A 20,387-nucleotide genomic window follows, 5' to 3' on the forward strand; every position below is an offset into this window, starting at 1 on the left:
ATCGGACCCAGCGCATTTCAAGCAGGCAACAGAGGTCTGATCAGCCTCTAGCCTCTCCCCGTCGCCGTTCGCAATCCTCGACGTATCCCTCTCCCTGCGCGCAAAAGGACGCACGGAGCCTAGCAAACTTCGTGTGAGACAGTGAATAAAAGGATCCACAGAGCCTAGCAAACTTCGTGAGAGAGACCCGAGCTTGTCGTAGTCCTCAAACGAGGATTTAATCGGAGCTGTGCCTGGGAAACTGTCCAGCCTACACCACGACCATCTTCGGTGTAAGTAAACAATCTTGAATCAACCATTACGCGTCCGTGCCTAATTCTAGTGTGTCGCCCGTTCTCTCTGATCCAGCGTGCCCGGGCTGCTGGCCACAGCCTGCGCGGAGTGAAAAAGGGCCCGGATTGCTCCCGGCTCGCACATGGCGACATGGATGGGATCGGGAGTAGGCCCGCACAGGACACAGACTTTGTTTTCTTAATGGGTTGATAAACAATGCATTAGGGATGATAAAATTCTCAGCTGGGCTGCTGGGGGGGAAATAATCAGTGTGTCCTCCTGGAGCCTGGCTACACCCCCCTCAGCTCAGGTCTGTGGAAGTGAAGGGTAGGCTGCTCTAGAGACCCCTGGCTTCTAGCCTGAGCCACTGCAGGCATGTGCCTGCATTTCTAGAATGAAAAGGGAGTGTCTATCCACCTCCTAATCAGTTCAAACTTTGCAGGAGACTAACCTGAAAACACTGAATCAATTCAGGACCAGACTTTTTGAATGTCTGTCTTTAGTCTAAATGACCGTGCAGTTAGCAGCATTACTTCGCTTTAGCATCTTCACATGGCTTCTTGGTCATGCTGACTACACAATAGCTCATTACTACAGTAGAGTAGTGTCGCATCAAGGTTCATGCCCTGTGATGCTACTGAGCAGTAGTAACAAGCTACTGTGCAGTAAGCATCTCATGTAGATTTGGCCATTGCCTCCCAAACCAAGATGAATCCCTTACGTTCATCCTTTTGTGTAGCCTGGCATCATCAACTCACATTTTGTTTCCAGTGTCATATACCTGTGTTATTTCTCATGTCCTTTTTTCTGACTAGAGCTAAGATCACTTCACCATGGCCCAGAGTTTATAAATCAGGGACCTTTGACTCTTCATATATGATGAGACATTTATGGGCAAAGTCTAATTTGTGCATTGTGGATTTTTTCTGGGACTTGCAAGAAGACCAACTATAAGAAAACTAAAAGACCAACTATAATGAAAAGGAATCAGTGCTGCTAGTTCCTGAATAGAACTTTCTAAAATTCATATTGTTAGTGTCTGTGCTCTCCCTGAGTTGAAGATATAGTTTGAGTCAGACTGTTGTCTTTAGATAAATTCCTCAGTGCCATGTCCATAAGTCATATCAAAAGACAGACTGTATTTAGCTCTTGGTTTGAGGAAGACAGGGCGAGGCTGGGTCTTGAACTGGCTCTATCACATGCAAGTTAATTGGGTGGAGCCAGGTCAAACAGCATGTACCTTCTGACAACACATACCTTCCAGGCCCAGTCAGCACTCCTCTGGGGATTGTGTGACTGTGCCACGCTCCACCCAGGGTGGGTGTGAGTCACACAACATAGCTTCCAGGCACTAAATGCCAGTTACGCAGTCACACCCAGGGAACCTGCACACTCGTATCCAACTTGCCAGCTATGGTGCTAAATCCTATTTATTATAGTGCTAAAAATTGATCTGGAAATATGTACATTAATTATAAACATCAATTTAGACCAATGGCTAGCCAGTGGACCTTTCCTAGATACTACATCAATTGGACATTTAGACCAATGGCTATGATCATTGGGTAGAAGAGGGGAGAACATCAATTCAGCAGCAAGTTTATCCACACAGGGTACACCTACATGAGACACTTTACTGTGCAGTAGAGCAGTTTACTGTGCAGTTAGCATGCACGTCTACACATGCACATGCTTACTGTGCAGTAAACTGCTCTAATTGCGAGTAAATTTGCTACCTGCAAATGCAAGTAGCAGATTTACTTGTGACTAGTTACTGTGCAGTAGCGCTTATATAGATGCCTGATCAGAACCAAATCTGCTCCCAATCAGCCAGCTAGCGGGGAACAGAAGATTGCTCCCTGCCCTGGGGAACTGCCTGTTTCCAGGGAAGGCTCCAACACTGGAGCCTGGGTGGGAACTGTTAGGGTGACAATATTTGGATCTTAGAGAGCGCTGGATTTGCAGCTGAATACAAGGCATGGCCTGTGGCCTAGCAAAGCTGTTGACCACAAGGCAAAATGATAGCTAAGCCAGCCATTTGCTTATGCTAAGTAACCATTTTAACTGTGTCAACCATTTTTTCTGGAAAAAGCAGCAATTAAGTCTGTGTGCTGTGAACCAGCTACAGTAAGGAACGAGATAAGATACAGGGGTCCAAAAAAATGTGGAAGATGGTACAATCTGAGACAGAAAAACAGACTGGAATGTGAAAAACAACATGTAACTGGTAACAGAATCCAAGATGAACATATGCAAAAAGGTGAATGGTGATTGGTGAAGAAGCCTCCAGAAGCTTCCAGGTTTTGGTCAAAGTCCGCCCATTGACCAAAAGAAGAGGGTTCATGGCCTTAGACATGCACTCATAGCAAAAAGGCATGTAAATGAATGAAATGCATAGGCAATTCCATGTTAATGAAGCAAACAGTAAACACGCTCCACCCAGGGTGGGTGTGAGTCACACAATGTAGCCTCCAGGCACTAAATGCCAGTTATGCAGTCACATCCAGGGAACCTGCACACTCACATCCAACTTGCCAGCTATGGTGCTAAATCCTATTTATTATAGTACTAAAAATTGATCTGGAAATATGTACATTCATTATAAACTTCAATTTAGACCAATGGCTAGCCAGTGGACCTTACTACATCTTCAAAGCCAGAACATCATCATCCACCTGCCCTGGAAAGGCATATAAGTATAAATCTGTTATTTTACTGCTTTATGTCAACATTTTCCAGACCAATATCAGAAAGCTACTTCTCATGTTGGCTCTGAACCTGACACTTTGTATTAAGTCTTCCTATAGGCACCTTAGTCACCCAGTACCCTGTCCAGCAAGGTCACTGGAGGAAGACTCCCCAGCCTGACCCACTGCTCAACTTAGATATGGTAGGAGCAGCCTCTGTCCACCGGCATTCAGATAGTGCAAGGAGATTTGATTGATGTGGACCTAAAGCACAGTATCAATTTGACAGACTGTGCTGTGAAAAGCTGGCTGACAATTCTCCCTGACTTGAACCTTTCCTCGTGACAGCAGCATGACACAAAACCATCTGCAGAGTCCTTTTCCTTCCTACTTACTTTTATTTAATTCTTTCAGCCTGGTACAGTGCAGTGCTTTTGGAGGACAGCAGAGTCCTTCCGACAACTGCCACATTTCCTTGTTTTAAGAAGAGGGTGGGTGAAGTGGGCTGTTGTAAACTGGATTTGTAGAAGCTTAATGGTTGAGGCACTGAACTGGGTGTTGGGGGAGTTGGGTTCCTTTGCCCGTCTTTGCTACAGTTCACCATGAGGCTTAGAGCAAGTCACTTCTATAAAACGGAATAATATTTTTTCTCCTCCCTGATCCTCTTTTATCTTGTCTTCATGTTATGAGCTCTTTCAGGCGAGGCCTATCTCTTGCACTATACACGCACAGAACTGAGCATAAAAGAGCCTGATCAGGGTGAGAGTATCTAAAGGTCATTGAAATACACGAGCACTAATTTCACCTGTGGGATGCACAGCAGGTATGTTCTCTGGGATTCTGGCTCTTCATGGTCCCTGTTGATATCTGTAAGTTATATCAGTTATATATAAGTAATATAAGTTATAATATATAAATAAATATATATATATTTGGTGTCATGATATATTTAGAATAGGTTCTGGAGTTTGCTTCCCCTGTTGGATACAAGGCCTTTTCCTTCACTCATGAATCTTGTTACTAGTTATCTTCAGTTTGGAACAAGATTTCTTTGCTGAACTAGAAGTCATGTCTTTTTTCTGAGGGAGAAGGTTATTATTTTTTGGTTGGTTGTTGGGGGGGGGTGTTCATTTGCTAGTTACTGCTGTGTTTTCTCAGTTTGTATTACTTTAGGGCTTCTCTCATGTAAAAGGATTAGAGTTCCTTAGAAGCCTGAACATTTTGTTGCTAGGCACCACCATAATAAAGATTATGATTAAAAATTGCTTATAGAAATCTCAAAATAAATTGCTTCAAGAATTATTTTGTTGATACAGAACCTCCAGTGCGCACCACTGTGCTGTGAAAATTATTGGGAGCTACACAGTTAAAATCCTTCACACGGCACTGCAAGTGTCCCCTCCTTAATTATGGCTGTGAAGAACAATATGTACTTGGTGTGCATCTCTGGGCAGGTCTTTGTTCTACAGATGCTGCTATATTTATGCACAGTCTTAAACTGGATCAGACTTATCAATATTTATCACAGTTTGGATAAAATCAGAACTACCTTGAGCCTTCACTCTTCATTCAAAGTATAATGGAGCCAGCCATGTCTTTTTGCAAGTTTCAAACTGTTTGGCTAACTTAAATTTTTAATTTTCATTTTCATTTTACTGCAAATTCCTGGCTTCATCCAAGACTGGAAGTGCCAATATATGACATAACATAGTAAGTACTCGCAAGCCTGTGAACCCACCAATAGCTTGAAATCTCAGGGTGTACTTTGTTCTTAAAAGGGACCCTGAAGCCCTGTGTACCTGGCTTTTGTTTTGGGGTTTTTTTTTAAAGAGATAACAAAATCCTATTCTACCTCAGACGTTCAAGTAAGATTCTGTTCCACCCTACTCAAGTCCCCAAAAAATATTACTGCAGAAGTTGGGTAGGTTTTCCTTGTCCTCATTGCTTTGTGTGACTTAATCCAAAGGCTAAGGTGAAGGCAAATTGCAAAAATAGACGTGTTAACAGTTTTTCAGGGGCTTGAGCACAGTGGAGTTTAAACACGCAGAGATTTAGGTGCCTAAGTGCCACTTAGACATCTAATAGGTGGAATAGGATTTGGCCCTGCTGGAAAGAAGCAGCCTACACGGTTAGATGCTGAAAAATTTAGCAGTGGTTTTGCTCCTGAGCAACTGGCAGCCTAAATGCAAAGATCCTCCTGATGTAAGAAGGGGAATAGTCTCTTTTTAAAAGAGGTGTCATAGGTAAGCAACTGCCAGGCAAAACCACAGTCTGTCTCCCTTGAAAAGAAATGCAGCTTGGTTGGCTGGTGCCTGGAATGGTTGCTGTTTAGCTTTTTACATTTTCTCACAGAAATTAATGCCTGTTTTGTGCAAAGTCAGTCTCCCTCTAAATGAGCTCACTCCCTGTGGTTGTCCATTTATTCCTACCGTGCTGTGACAATGGCGTGTTTCTTTCCCTCTGTCCACTGGCGTTCTAGCAGTCGGAGCTACCTCACAGGTATACCTTGTCTGTGCCAGCAAGGGCTCCTGGAGAATGACTTTCATCAGGACAGTGCCCTGTCTTTTCCACCTGGAAGTGCTGGATTTATGCCCTTGTTTGTTGACTAAGTTTTCTGCCTCCCAACTGCGCTCTGCCAACATCATCAATCATTTTTTTTCCCTGAAATCAGTTTTCACTCACCTGCTAATGAGACACTGTCATGTGCGGTTTGTTCTTTCATTTACCATCAGGGTAGGCTGCATATCCACAGGATCTGTGCTCAATTCCAGTGATTTATCTGGAATTTGAAGTGAAGTTCTGAGTCCTGGACTGGGTAATCCCGGCTGGAAACTTCTATGACCTTCAGCCCTAGTTACTTTCTCTCACCTGCCGCTGCATGCTGGAAAGCAAAGTTTTCCAAAGGGCTTTGTTTACTTAGTTTCCAGAGTCACGGCAAACATGATTTAAAGAAACAGCTTGCTCTCTATTCAGAAAAGGTAGGGCAACCATGCGCCAAACGTTTTTCATGATGTTCGTATTGGAGGCTTAACTACAGTGCATGTGCAAGACACCTGGCATAAATCTTTAATTGACTGGGTGATAATTGGAAATTTGGGGCAATGGGTGAGCACTGCAAACTCAAATGAGTGGAAACAATAAATGGTATTCGTCTACTGCTGTTAGGGCAAACTTGTTCAGCCTTGCATTAATTACAGCCACTGGAAGTGTGACTGCTAAATATTTGAGCATTTTTAGTTGCTATTTTTAATTCCACATGGGTGATGGTAGCTGAGCATTGGAGTGTCTGCAGCAGAGTCAGTCTGGGTTTGTGCCCTTTAAATCTATTAAGCTAAATTTGTTTTTGATTTTCTCTATACAACCACTTTGATTTCTCAGCAAGATTTGGCATTTCCTGCCCTCCTCGATCAGACTGTATGGTAAATCAACTTTTCATGGTGGTCTCCATCTGATTCTTCAAACAAAGGCAAGTAAGCCTAGGAGTTTTCTAGACAGCTGTACAGTGCTACACTTAAGAGAAGAGGCCTCACTTGGAGCCCATGCAAGTCTTTCTGTTGATTTATGTGATGTTTTTTATGGGTCATAAAATTATCCCAACTCCTTGTAGATTCTGCTGTTGTATTCTCGTGTCTGATCTCCTTGGCCTCTAAATTTTCCATGTTAACTGAATACTCTGGGTTAGATGCTCAACTCCTCCAAATCATCCTTGCTTCACTGAAGCCACTGGGACAATGCTGTCCATAGACGCTAACTTTTATTTTTGCTGGGGGAGGGGGCTAAGATGATGGCCATGTGGAAAGTTTTAAGCATTTCAGGAGACAGCCCTCTTCCTGAGGAGGGCCAGGGCCCTTGAACCCCCACATACTCAACACCTCTGATACTGTCTTATGTACCCTGAGAATCTGGCCTTGTGTGTGCAGTGTGGTCAGCAAGAGGTTCTATGATTGATCCAGGCCAATATTGTGTAGAAATGGTGAGCAGTCGCAATATGAACTGTGTCTTTGGTCCGTGAGAGGAGAATTAGTGTATCTGGCTGTCCACAGATTCAGCAAAGAATCTAGTGGACTCCTGACTCTGTTCTACTATGAGAAGTGCAGTTTGATGAAGCAAGATAATCTTTTATTTATTTTAAACCCACTGCTGTGACCTGCATTGAGTGTTTACTTATGAGATGGGGTAAAGGAGGAAAATTTTCTGTTTATATGGCAACTTCAGGATCTAAAATCTCTCAATTGACTCCTTTATGACTCTCTTTCTTTAACTAAATCCTGCATTGGTATTTTCTTTGTAGGTATGTCTCTTCTGTCTCTAGCCATCTTCCCTGCCTTTCTTTAACCCTTGTCATTCTCACTGATCTTTTATAAAAAGATAAAGTATGTGGACATGTAGCAGTTTCCCCAAATTCAGTGAAAACACAGTATAATATACACCACAAAATGTTAGGGACAGATGTTAGGGAATCAAAAACATAAATACCCTGAGGAAGAAGCTGGGAACTGTACACATAATAAGTGGCATCATGACTATAGGATGGTTGAGATAGGGCTAAAACATAAAAAAATTAAGAGAGAAACTAAGCCCATATGTAAACCACCTAATAAATCTGGCTTGTCTGAAGAATTAAACAGGGTTGTTAGAATATCATCTATCCAAATACAGATTATGATGTTGCCCCTTGGCCCAAGTAGTTAACCATAATCTTCTAAAACTTGTGAGGCTGTTTACATTACAAAGATGATGTAAATCAGGTTTTCCTTGTGTGTAATCCTGCTTATTCACAAGAAATGTCCACAAAGTGCTGTTTCCCCCCCTGTGCAGTAAGAACAAAGACAGCAGTTTTCTGCCTTGTCTGGCGAGTCCTGTCCCTGCAGATGCTCAGTCCCACAGCTTCCTCCCAGAGGCAGCATTTACCACTGCTTTTCTGGATTTCTGCTTCTCACTTGACCAGCTGCAACCAGGTAGTTCTGCAGCCTGCTTGTCCAAGTGAAACCCATCAGCCCCTGTGGCATGGCTTGGCCTATGATCAGTTTTGCTGTGATGTTTAGTGTCTTGGGCAGTAGGTTCCATTGTTTCAGCTGTTTCTTAGGTAAGACATTAAAAGCTTCTATTGTAGTGATACATACTGAATTCCCTGAGTTGCTCTTAAATTTCTAGCAGATTTCAAAGTCAATGAAAGCAGTCTCAAAGCATTTTGCCAGGGAAATAGAACTTGCATTGATACTTTTTAACAAAATAATTCTGTCTGTCATTAAGCACAGCCTTTTATTATTTAATTTTAATGTCTCTTCACATGTGCTCACCCATATTAAATTCTAAATTCCTTTTTCCAGGCTTCTTTACAACTTTGCCAGCAACTACTCCTATATCTTTCTTTAGAGGTGGGTAAAACTGAACACAGTACTCCAAGTGAGAACACTCCATTGTTCAATATACTGTCATTGTATAATGCATGTTCTGCATTATTTTTATATCCCCTTATTAAAGCACCCACACATCCTATTTGCATTTTTTATAACTCTTTTTTAAAATTCTAATTACAACAACCCAATTACAAGAGCAAAGAAATAGGTGTAGAGTAGCAGACAGTAATGGATTGATTCTCTGCTGGTTTACCCTCATTTTATACACCACTGAGTTCTTCCTGATCTGCACCAGTGCAAGGGACTAGATGATCCCGTCCACAGTGTCTGAGCCAAGGAAGCAGTTTTTCATAAAAAGTGAAAAGTTTTAATAAATAATTACAGTGTGCGGTATTGTTTAGGGAAGCTCTTTTTATGGGAAATGTAACTTCCTTGTGAAGAGATGCATCAGGCCATATAAGTGTCTCCTAAGGGAAAGGGTGAAGGCCCCCCAGTGCTGTAGATTTTCAAAAGTGAACTGGACAAAGCAATAGAAAATGAGCGCTAAGGAACATTTCTGCAGTGGCAGGGAGATGGGATTGGATCTCTTTATATGTCTCTTCCCATCTTATGTGAGTTGGTCTTTCCCCATACACAGAGTGTCACTGGGGTACCATCCAGATACCAACATTTATTAAACTAGTGGTGGGATTTTAGCTATGATCTTATAGCAGTGGCTCCCAGCCTTTCTATAGTGGGACCCTCTCACAGCTGTCAGTATGCAGTGTGCACTGCCCTGGAATCTGTTCCCTCCATGCCTGTTAGGAACATAGGACTGGAAGGGTCTTCCTGGGCCGTAGAGACAGTTGCAGGCAACTCTTTGTTCAAAAGCGTCCACCAGACTATCCAGGACAATTTGAAAAGACCCTGCAGCATGCCATGGACAGAGAACAGGAGATCACTTATGGAAACCCTTCCTGATTTGTTTGGAAATTAACTGCAAGCTGTCTTTTTTCTGAGACTGAAATGAACTTTCCCTCTTGTAGTACAAAAGGACAATAGGACCATGAAGAAAATCATGTCACCTCAATTTGCAACCATTAACCACACCACAGCTATTCTGCCACCTCTCCTCCCATGGGACAGCTCTAACTCACGTGAGTAGTGTAATGTTTAACTGCTATTGTTAGAGAGTAATGGGTCTTTCTTTAGCACCATCCATTTCCAGTGTGAAAGACGTTTTGTGTTTTGCTGTAGATATGGTTCGCACTTATGCACATTTACAATTAGTGCGTCCTCTCTCTCTCTCTCCCCCTCCCTCCCCAAAGAGCCAGCACGTTCAGCATGCTCGTGACAGCTTATTTTGGGAGTAAGTAATGAGACATCTAGTGGTGAACTTTCCTTTATAAACAGCTCAGTTCGCTTCTCCTTTCGATGCAGCCTCCTGGATCTGCTGTGGGTGAGGTGTTTCTCCTGTTAAAATCTTCATAGTTCCTAATTTTTGCCAGAGTAAGCATTGCTGCTAGCTAAGGGGCATTGTTTAGGTGTTATAGAATTGATGGGATAGATAGCTTGTGCTGTACTCCACCAAGCATACAGCAGGGAAAGTCGCACTGTTTAGTGTAAGTGCCCCCACAGCGCACAGAGAGCCTTTGCTCTAAATTACAGAAAATACTGCCAGCAGGTGCATTGAATTTTAAAAGAATTGGCTGTTCAGAAAAGCACGTACTGATTGATTGAAAACCCCCATGTAAACCCAGTATTACGTTCTCTACTGCAGGCATAACTTTCAGTTTAGCCTGGCTAGAAATCCTAGTACCACTTAACTTCTGGAGTAAAGTAAGCACTGTTTCATGCTGTTTCAGTATTGAATTCAGAATGCTTTAAACAATCTCACTTATATTATCAGATGTGTGTTAGCAGCTTCCCTTTGCACTCTGGTTTTGAGTAGGATTTATTGGCCGAGAACAGTGTGCTGGGATGAATTGCTGGCTGACTGAATCATTAAGAAATCTCCCGACCTTACCCGGGTTTAGCCTGAAATCTCTTCCAAGTAGCATAAAAATTCTGTTGTGATTCCTCTGGCAGTATGACACAGCAGAGCTGGATGCAGTCATTAATGGCAGATGGGAAAAACTCCCAGGTCAGATATGTAGTTGGAAATGTCTTGGACTAGATTTTTATGCTCATCTTGAACGGCCTCTCAGAAAAAATCCCCCAAGGAAAATAACTTAATTAGCTATTTGTGCTTAGGTGGAACAGATTCTGGTTTCTGTTTTCCCCTCCTCCCCTTACTGAATAACCAACATGTTTGTTTTCTGGTTCTGTAGCTTGAAGTTGTTCTAGAGCAGTTTCTCCAGGATGCAGCAGCAAAACACTGTAATGGGTAGAGAGAGGGTCAAATTTGTTATGTGCTGGCCCCGAGTTAAAGGCACACTGGGCACATCTACACGTGCAATTAATGTGCATGAATAAACTCCGGGACATATTGCTCTGGAGTTATTTGCTTCTGGACACACTGTTTGAACGTGGGGCATATTGCTCCAGAGCTTATTTGTGTGCAGCACATGGAGCCCAGCCAGAGCAGCCCTGGGCTGGCAGGGCACACAGGGGGTCAGCCAGCCTGCCCTGGGCTGCTCTGACCTGGCTCCAATGTGCCAGGTGGGGAGGGACTGGCTGAGGCACAAAGGTGCTTCAGCATAGGGCTAGCCAGCAAGTAGACCCCAATCTGAAGCACCCTTGTCCCCCAGCTACTTTCTCCCTGCAGCACATGGAGCCCTATTGGAGCAGCCAGCCCTGGACTGCTCCGGTGAGGCTCCACATGCTATGGAGTGGCTGGCTGCTGGCTCGCCCCACGCTAAAGCACCCTCATGCCCCAGCCAGTCCCATCACTGTCTACATAAGCACTGCAGTGCACAAAACAATGCCGCCTCAGGGTAGTACTTGTGTTTAGCCAGACTACCCTGTGGCGGCATTTATTAGTCTACTATGACCTAGTATAGTGACATATGTAGACAGTGACATTTTATGGCAGAGCTAATTAGTCAGCTCCTCAGTAAGCCTCTGGTGTAGACAAGCCCACTGTCATCTTAATTTGGGCCTAAATTCATATAATATTTTGGTAATGCCTCATAGTTGAGGATCATTGTCTTCCATGACAATGATCTTGCTTTATCTGTGGGTCTGAAGATAGCTGATGAGGCCAATTGACAGACTGTTGCCTAAATGTACATGTCAGAAGAAACTTCTACATAAGCTATGGTCAGTGTCCCCAGTATTATCTTAACACTCCTAGTAGAGAGCTGCACTCAAGCAAACTAAAGCCCTTCTCTACAGACAGACCATGTGGATTGCCTAAGGCAGCAGAGTTGAGGGGATTGCAAGTACCCCAAGAAGCACAACAGCACACGTTGTGAAGGATATACTGGACTCAGACTGAAGCTTGATTCACGCACTCACAGGTCTGTTTCTCTTTGTTCTAAGGCCTTTGCGGTTTTGGATACAATTGATTTCCTTTGGATATCAGTGCTTCAGTGACCTGCCATCTAATATACAATATCCTTAATGGCATTTTTACAATGGCATTCATATAATTTGGACCCTCTTCTCGCGTCTTTTTTTAGCTTGTAGTTTTTTCTCTCTTTCACTCTCTCTTTGTTCCAACTCCTTCCATTTCCTGTTGTCCCAGTGTGCCCCTCATCTAAGCTACCTATAGGGCCCTATCTAGCTCTGCTTTCAGCTGGGCTGAGTGTTACACTAATGTTAGGGCCATCTAAATTCCCATGAAGCAGAAGGGCAGCAAAGGTTCAGGCAAATGTCATGGTATATGGCAGTGATTATCAAGCCATGGCACCCTGGGGTGCCTTGTGATCCTTTCAAAGGTGCTACAGGGTGCCACACAATGTTAGCACTGTTAAGTGTGCACGTATGATTCACAAGATAAACCCAGAGACTTCATATAGGATTTCATAGTGTTAAAAACTTTCTGAACAGTTGTGGATTTCTTCAGTTCTTTGCAACAAAAGATTTGCTCCATTATTTTTTATGATCAAAAAATGACTGAAAACTAAAAGCTGACATTTTCAGAGGAGTGTTTTGTGTCTATCAAGGGGTGTCTTGAATCTAAAAATGTTGAGAATCACTGGTATATGGGAAAGACTCTGATTATGATGCTGTCCAGTGGCCCTGTATTTGCTTTTAGTACTGCAGCTGTTCTCAGCCTTTTATATCTTACACCCTCTTCTTAGAGATTAGGATTCCCTTTCACTTGGTAAATGCAGGATAGGATGGCAAGTCATGACCCCTAGGTGGAGCATGTTTGGGCTCCTGCACTAAGAGGACATTCATCCCACAGGGGCTATGATCATTGGGTAGAAGAAGGAAGAACAGCAATTCAGCAGCAAGTTTATCCCACACAGGGTGCGCCTACATGAGACACTTTACTGTGCAGTAGAGCAGTTTACTGTGCAGTTAGCATGCACGTCTACACATGCACATGCTTACTGTGCAGTAAACTGCTCTAATTGCGAGTAAATTTGCTACCTGCAAATGCAAGTAGCAGATTTACTTGTGACTAGTTACTGTGCAGTAGCGCTTATATAGATGCCTGATCAGAACCAAATCTGCTCCCAATCAGCCAGCTAGCGGGGAACAGAAGATTGCTCCCTGCCCTGGGGAACTGCCTGTTTCCAGGGAAGGCTCCAACACTGGAGCCTGGGTGGGAACTGTTAGGGTGACAATATTTGGATCTTAGAGAGCGCTGGATTTGCAGCTGAATACAAGGCATGGCCTGTGGCCTAGCAAAGCTGTTGACCACAAGGCAAAATGATAGCTAAGCCAGCCATTTGCTTATGCTAAGTAACCATTTTAACTGTGTCAACCATTTTTTCTGGAAAAAGCAGCAATTAAGTCTGTGTGCTGTGAACCAGCTACAGTAAGGAACGAGATAAGATACAGGGGTCCAAAAAAAGGTGGAAGATGGTACAATCTGAGACAGAAAAACAGACTGGAATGTGAAAAACAACATGTAACTGGTAACAGAATCCAAGATGAACATATGCAAAAAGGTGAATGGTGATTGGTGAAGAAGCCTCCAGAAGCTTCCAGGTTTTGGTCAAAGTCCGCCCATTGACCAAAAGAAGAGGGTTCATGGCCTTAGACATGCACTCATAGCAAAAAGGCATGTAAATGAATTAAATGCATAGGCAATTCCATGTTAATGAAGCAAACAGTAAATAGAGGCCGAAGATGGGAAGAGAAATGGGTGGAATAGAAGGTAGGACGAAGGAGTGAATGTTAATGAGTGTAAAACAAAGTGTATAAATGTAGGATGAACCTATTGTTCAGGGCAGGACGCCATCTCTTATGGCTAAGCTGTCTCCATTCTGAATAAAGCTGTTGTGAGTAATGTGTGCTGGTGTTTGCTCCCTGCTCTGCTCTGGCTAATTAGTAACAGGATCCATGGGTAATTGGACCATCGTCTCCCTAGTCATTGGGTGCCGTGTGGAGTCGGGGTCTAACATCTTGGCATAGTCGACAGGATTCAACACACATTTGGAGGGGACTGCCCATCCCGATCCTACCAGGGTAAGACCTAGCAGGTGTACTGGGTTCTCTTGGGCCTGGGTCTCCTCGAGTGTACTAGGTTCTCTTGGGCCATCTCAGCTATCGTACCCCATCTTTTACCTTTCCCCAGTAGCATGGCAGCAGGTTCAGAGGCTTTTCCTCTTTGTGTGTGGGGTCAGGGTGACCTCAGTGGTTTTTTTGTGAGTTGGGTTAAACGGAATGGGGGTCCACTGCAGGGGCCCCAGAAGAGTCTGTCTAGCCTGGCTTGGATTGCGGCCTGGAGTTGGGTCGACGGATCTTTAAGTAAAGCAACTGCCCTCCAGGCTTTAGCTTGGAGTGTTCAAGATTTCACCTCCAAACTGCTGACACCTAAGCCAGAATGCCTCAGAGTGAAGCTTGAATTCTGGCCAGATGTACCTTAACTCTGAGTAGATATAGAATTGTTTAATTGTTTGTCTTGTTGCTCTTTTGTTCTTGCTCTGTATCAACAAATTCACCAGTTATCAACTGGCAGGTATTGTGGTCAGTCTGAGGGTTGTATCTGTCCAAAACAGAGGTATAGGTACTGGGTCCAAAACCAGTCCAACAATTGGCAACTTCACCAGGACACAAGAGTAGTACCTGACCAATCAGAGCATTTGTTCATGCAGAGTGATTTGTTTTAGAAGGGTTAACTGAAACCTGTAGCAAGGTAGAGTTATATAGGAAGTAACTGAAGTTATAAGTATTGTGCAGGAGATGTTGTTTGTTACTGATAACCAAGAAACGTTGTGTGTCCAGGTCAGGCAGAGTAGTGGACATGAGTATATGCTGTAGTCCACTTGGAATTAAGTAAGAACCTCCTGTTGTGTTTACAATAGGAAGCTAGATAGCAAAGAGAGTCATCTCTCTGCTAGAAAGGCTCTATGAATGAACAGGGTTCCTTAACTCTAAGGTCCCTGGGAGAAAATAATTACAGCTGTCTGCAGAGAAAAGACAAAAGCAGGTGCATGTTTGCTGTGAAGTTCGTAAAGTGTAAGTTACCGGTACAAGTTATAACAAGATAAAGTGTTATATAAGCAGTACAGCTTCACAAATGATCAAAAACAGTTAGGAAATGTAAAAGAAACACTCTAGAATCCCATGTGTATCACAAAATAGAAGCAAAGTAGCACAGAAAGAAACAAGGTATGTTACTAAACATCTGTTCAAGCAGTGGCAGAGAATTTGTGATTAGAAGTGAGAGGAGAAACTTGATTCTCTCCCCCCTGCTTCTCCAGGAACAGTGAAGAACCTAAAAGAGATAAAGATTATTAACAGCTGTGCAAACAGAAATCAGTGCTCAGAATTAATTTGAGTTACTCTGAGCAGGGAAAAAGGAGTAAGCTTATCAGAGGCATGTTTTGTTTTTTCTCTGCAGAGGCATAGTTTAAAAGTTTCTTTTTGGGATAGGAAGAGTTTTCTTGAAGGGATTATGTGTAGTGTGTAATTTGTCACCCACTGTCTTTTCACTTTCTTAGTCCTAAAGTGAAGCTTGCTCGATTGTACAGCTGTAAAAGAGGAAAATTTGATGAATGAATTAGTTTACAAAGAGCCACTGATAAAAATGAATTGTGAAGCCTGTAGCCCAAAAAAAGTTATGGTTAAAATCTGCTAAGGAAAGAAAAACTAAAAGTTAAGTGAAACCTAAAAAAAAAATGTTAGGATTCTAGAAAGTTGTTGGAGAGAGAAAAAGAGAAAAATCTAATAAAGAGTCTGCAAGACCTTAAAAGACCAAGTAATCTGGCAGTCCAGAAAAGGGGCACAGAGAAAAAATCAATGTTAGAGCTGCCAGAGTCGAGAGCCTGCAATCTCAACTGACCTGAGGCAGGGCCAAAAAGCCCAAAAGTCAGAGACTGTGCCCATAAAAAGTAAAAGAAAGTCAAAGCAGGAAAGTGAAAAAGTTTAATCCTAAGTATGACCTGAAACTGCCACCCTCCTAGGTGTAGTCAGTATAGTAAAGCTACCTGTAGGAAGACAAGCTCTGCAAAATGCTGCACAATGACCACCCTAGGGAATAGGCAAAAGCAAATATAAAGTGCCTTAAAACCCTAGCTCCCACCTCTGGGTGAGTTATTCTTCATTAACAAAAAACTAAGGGGTGCATACTCCAACAAAAAAACCCTTGATGCAAGCAACAAAAAAGAGATGTGGCATAAAACGCCTGCCACTTTAAGAGAAAAACACTGCTGTAAAAGCAACCTCTGCAAGGTGCAAAGAGGATAATTTTTTGAATAAGTGCCAACCTGGCTATAAGCCAAGCCAGCCACAAGTGTATGATCTTAAGAATAAACTAACCAAAAGGAGTGAGCCCCTCCCTTTTGTTCTTGTATTTTACAGGATTAAATCATCACTGAAGAAGTTTGCTGAGTACAAAAAAAAAATCAAGCTTGACTGTGTTATGTAGTAATTGTGTTTTACTAAGTTTATAAAATGCTGTTATTATAAGTAATTTTAATGTCAACTATGCTAAACTATGAAAAGTAAATAAAAATTTTTGATAAGCATAGAATACCTAAAGAGTGGCTACAAAACTGATACATCGTGCAGAGCATCACCTCCATGACCTCACAGAGTTCATCCATGTCAAAGATCAAGAAGGCTACTGAAATGTTTGTTTTATTTTCATCCGTTTCCTCCCCCCCACCCCTTGTTTTTATATATATATGCTGAATTTATAGATACAAAAAAGAGGCAAATCAATTCAGCTGAATATTCATGCCAATGAAAAAGCAAAAAAAAAAAAGCAGTTTGCTGTTATTGCTTCCACTTCCCTGCACATGTAGAAGCCTGCCTAGGAGCATTTACTCATGAGTAAACTGCTCTAATGCACATGTAGACACACCTACAGTCATCTCAAACAGGACCCTTCAGTCAGCGCTACACAAAGATGGAGTTTATAGAATAGAACTGGGTGGTGCTGGTTGCTGGTCTCTTTACAAGAGTCCCTCCTTGAGTACTTGCTAGCAGAAGAGCTGTTCTGCAGTCACTTCTTCAGCCTCCCACAGGTCTACTTCCAATTAGCTGGTATATACATAAGGCAACAGTTCTATTTCCTGGCCCCTCTCCTGTCCCATTCCATCTGACAGAACATACAGAGGCTTCAGTGTATAGAACAAGATAACATCCCTTTAAATAGGTGGGCAGCCCTTTAATGAGTCTCCCTCTTTTCTGTTGCTGAAGCCCTACAGGGATGCAGTATATGCAGGCGCTTCAGCGCAGAACAGTGGCATGAATCCCTTGGATTCTGACCCTTCTATGCAAGGGACATTTTTGCTGCACCTGAGAACTTCTGCCCCTTCAGGAATGGGGATGCAGGACTTGCCCCTTCCCCCTCCAGTGTCATAAATCTCAGTGAACTGTGTTTCTACAGCCAGTGGTAATTGCCAGTGGTAATTGCCAGTGGTAATTTGGCAAAGCTTGGTCCAGGCAGTTTTAGATTAATACAATACCATGCAAGCTATTTTTGCCTGGTAGTGCTAATTCTGAACTCTCACAAAAGTATGCAGTGTGTGAAAAATAGAAGCAAAGGATAGGCATGTATCAGCTGCTTCGCTGTAATAAAATGTAAGCAGAGAATAAAGTTATACCAAGTTACTGACAGTTCATCAGTGTAACAAGCATAATGAAATCCATACTAGGCAGGCTGCTAAGATCATCTTCTCTCTTGTAGACCAGAAAAATATAATTTTCTCCTACTCTTCTTGAGGTGAATGAAGCACCCTCCCTGGAGCCTCATCAGAGATCTCTGCTTTACCTACACACAATTCCAGAAAAGCAAGACACCCTCAGAAAGGGTCTTCCATGGGAATAGGAGCCACATTTGCAGTCCCCAGATGTGTGTATGAATAGACATGAAGCTCCGTAATTAAGAGTGTTACAGTAACCCATTGAAGTAGGAGGCAATTTGAATTTCTTACTCACAGTTCGCTGTTGTCTTCGCCCTGCTACCTCACCCACGCAATGCTTCAGAGAGCAAGGGCTCTCTTCTGCTTCCCTTAAACTCATGGCATTGTACCAGGGTAAAGGCAGTGCAGGGGCTGGGGGGTGGGAGAGAACTGGGAATTGTCACTTTGCTGTACATGCACAAATGGCAGAGCAGCATCCTACAAATCTCAGGGGAGGGAGGGAGGGAGGGAGGGAGGGAGAGAGGCTATATAGAAGGGAACTTCCCAGTTGTGCCTCCTTGATATTCACTTCATGTTCTCTTGTCTCCTTAGCCTTTTCCTCAAAAAAAATGGTAGCTCTTCCTCCTCCCCCAGCATGACAAGCAGAGGCTGGGCTCTAAGTCCATTTCTTTGGTTTAGAAAGCTCCCAAACAGGATGTGGGTCATTCTTCTTTGGTTGGCTTTTTGAAGATACTCTCTCCCAAATGATCTTTTCCTGCCTCAGGTTCCTTGTCTTGTGTAACTAAGTTCCTGAGATGCAGCTGACAATCAATTCTTTGTAGCCTGTTATTTCTACTCTTTAATCTGCTGGAGTGGCTGCTGTTGAGCAATACAAAGTACCTCCTTCCCTTTTCCCTATGCAGCATTCAGGGCTTGGCAGCCTCAAATGGGGTAGGGCTAGGGCCGAGCATGTTCTCAGTATCTGTCAGCTTAATCGGGCTCAAATGATAGCATTTGGCAAGTACCTTTGCCTCTTGGGGCATGCCAAGATACCACTTGGCAAGCAAATGAATTTGTACTCAGTCATCTGTGTTGGATTTTGGAAACAATGGGAAAATACAATGAGTCTTTCAGGAAAAATATTGTCCATTTTAGTTACTAGCAGTGTTCTGACTTTAACAAAAACAGCCTGTGAATTTCATTAAAATTAAACCCCTTTTATTCAATTTATTTAATGCACTTATTTCATTCTAGTCCAATCAGCCTGGGATGAGTCTGATCTGCATTGCCAGTGGCACATCTAGGATTATGATAGATGGGTTTTGTCCAGAGGAGCATGAGGAAGGAATAAAATCAGAGCAGGGTGCAAGAGCTACATTTTAAAGGAAAAGAAGGCTCAGGCTGGTGGGAGATGGGTGGATCTGGCCCAGTCCATCTGGATCACGCATGCTATGTCATAGGTAGATCAAACCCCAACCCTTTCCTTCTTGTTTTCACAGCCTGATGGCCTTGCTTCCCCTTTTACATCAAGAGACATTGTTCCAAAAGGGACCTTGGAGCTACCGAATTCCAGCCCTGCTCTATGTGCCACAATCAAGTACCATCCTGGCATTTGCAGAGGAGAGGGAGGATGTGGTGGATGAACATGCCAGGTTGATAGCCATGTACAGAGGCATGTATGATGCAACTACCCACCACGTTCAGGTAATGTTCGTATAATTGAAGCTGCTTTCATTTGAGTTCACCTACTCAAGGACAGTGGGCTTGCTGAGGGGCTGGGACAGAGGACGGGAAGGGCGAGGATGCCATAGGTTCGGCTGGGGTGAGGCAGGGGAAAGGAAAAGGAGAGTGTGGGCTGGGCTGCTTCTCACCCCACTGTTGATTCAGGAGATCAGAGAAAAAAAGAGAAGGCCAGTTGGCCTGCAGGCACAAAGGCGGAGAAAAGGCAGGGTATAAGCCTGCTAATCAAGTAAAATAAGAGGTCTGCAATTATTTGTCCTGGGAGAACGAATTCCTACTTTAAAAAGTGGTTGGGACCTGCTGCACCCCATGCCTGAGTGTAAAGGCTGACTGGTGTGTGCAGTCTACCCCAGTGAATTGACTACCTAAATAATCAGCCATTTAATAGCAGAGAATTTGCTGGAGGCTGACGGTGGGTGACACTCTATTTATAATTATTTTTAGCAATTGCAAATGCATTACTTTTTTAAAAATCATTCCATCTCTCTCCTCTAATCTTTCATACATGGCTTGTTAGACTGTAAACTCTTCAGGGAGGGCTGTCTCTGCCTGGGAGGACTGCAGTATAAATATTCATTTATAATACTGCTTCATGTAACCTCAAAATAATTCAGTTAGATAGGACTCAGCTGGTCATTAGGAGACTCACTAGTTTCTGTCTGTGTGCTGAGGCTTATTAAAAAATAAAATATAAAAATACACCAAAGAAGATCTTGGTTAAGTGTACTACGTAAAGACATTGGCAAAAAATGAGCAATCAGAAAGTCATTACATAAACATTAATTTGCATAATCTTATTAGAAAAGCCAAGAGCTTCTATTACAATTTCATTCTGAGCCAGAAGGTTGGTAATAATTTTCTAGTTGCAGCACAGCTAGTATAAACATGGCCATACTGTGTGATATAAAACTTAAGCAAAAGAAAGACAGTTAGACAGACAGGTGTATCCCATCTCTGCTACTGACTTGCTATATGACTAGACAGGCTGGTGTAACTGGGTGTTGGGTACCTCATTCCTTATACACAGACATCTCAGTAACTTCAGTGAGATGTCTGGGTCCCTTGGACCCATGAAAAGCAGGCTACTTTATTAAGTTTTCTAAGTAATACAGAGGGTCAATGGCAACACTGAGGATAGACCAATGCCCTGATCTCTG

The 20,387-nt window shown here is 43.0% G+C and overlaps 2 protein-coding genes across 10 annotated transcripts in view; one reads left to right on the forward strand and one right to left on the reverse strand.

Annotated features, from left to right (window-relative positions):
• Positions 1 to 5,811, reverse strand: part of NGEF (neuronal guanine nucleotide exchange factor) — an 84,541-nt gene extending 78,730 nt beyond the window's left edge. Inside the window, exons 1-2 of the mRNA XM_006015984.3 lie at positions 5,643 to 5,811; positions 3,766 to 3,827 (exon numbers count right to left, since the gene is read on the reverse strand). Of these exons, the coding sequence (XP_006016046.2) occupies positions 3,766 to 3,812 (47 nt within the window). The 5' untranslated portion in view covers positions 3,813 to 3,827; positions 5,643 to 5,811. The remainder of the gene's footprint in view (positions 1 to 3,765; positions 3,828 to 5,642) is intronic.
• NEU2 (neuraminidase 2) overlaps positions 1 to 20,387 on the forward strand; it is a 49,875-nt gene that overhangs the window by 28,298 nt on the left and 1,190 nt on the right. The window contains exons 2-4 of one of the 9 annotated variants that reach the window (XM_006015985.3): positions 9,346 to 9,456; positions 11,636 to 11,760; positions 18,990 to 19,194. In XM_006015985.3, the coding sequence (XP_006016047.1) occupies positions 18,994 to 19,194 (201 nt within the window). In that variant the 5' untranslated portion in view covers positions 9,346 to 9,456; positions 11,636 to 11,760; positions 18,990 to 18,993. Of the gene's footprint in view, positions 1 to 9,345; positions 9,457 to 9,694; positions 9,809 to 11,635; positions 11,761 to 17,555; positions 17,778 to 18,989; positions 19,195 to 20,387 lie in introns of those variants that run through there. The other 8 variants (XM_006015987.3, XM_006015988.3, XM_006015986.3 and 5 more) reach the window with 8 other exon arrangements.

This window comes from Alligator sinensis, unplaced genomic scaffold (genome assembly GCF_000455745.1).
Source record: "Alligator sinensis unplaced genomic scaffold, ASM45574v1 scaffold237_1, whole genome shotgun sequence".
Lineage (NCBI taxonomy): Eukaryota > Metazoa > Chordata > Crocodylia > Alligatoridae > Alligator > Alligator sinensis.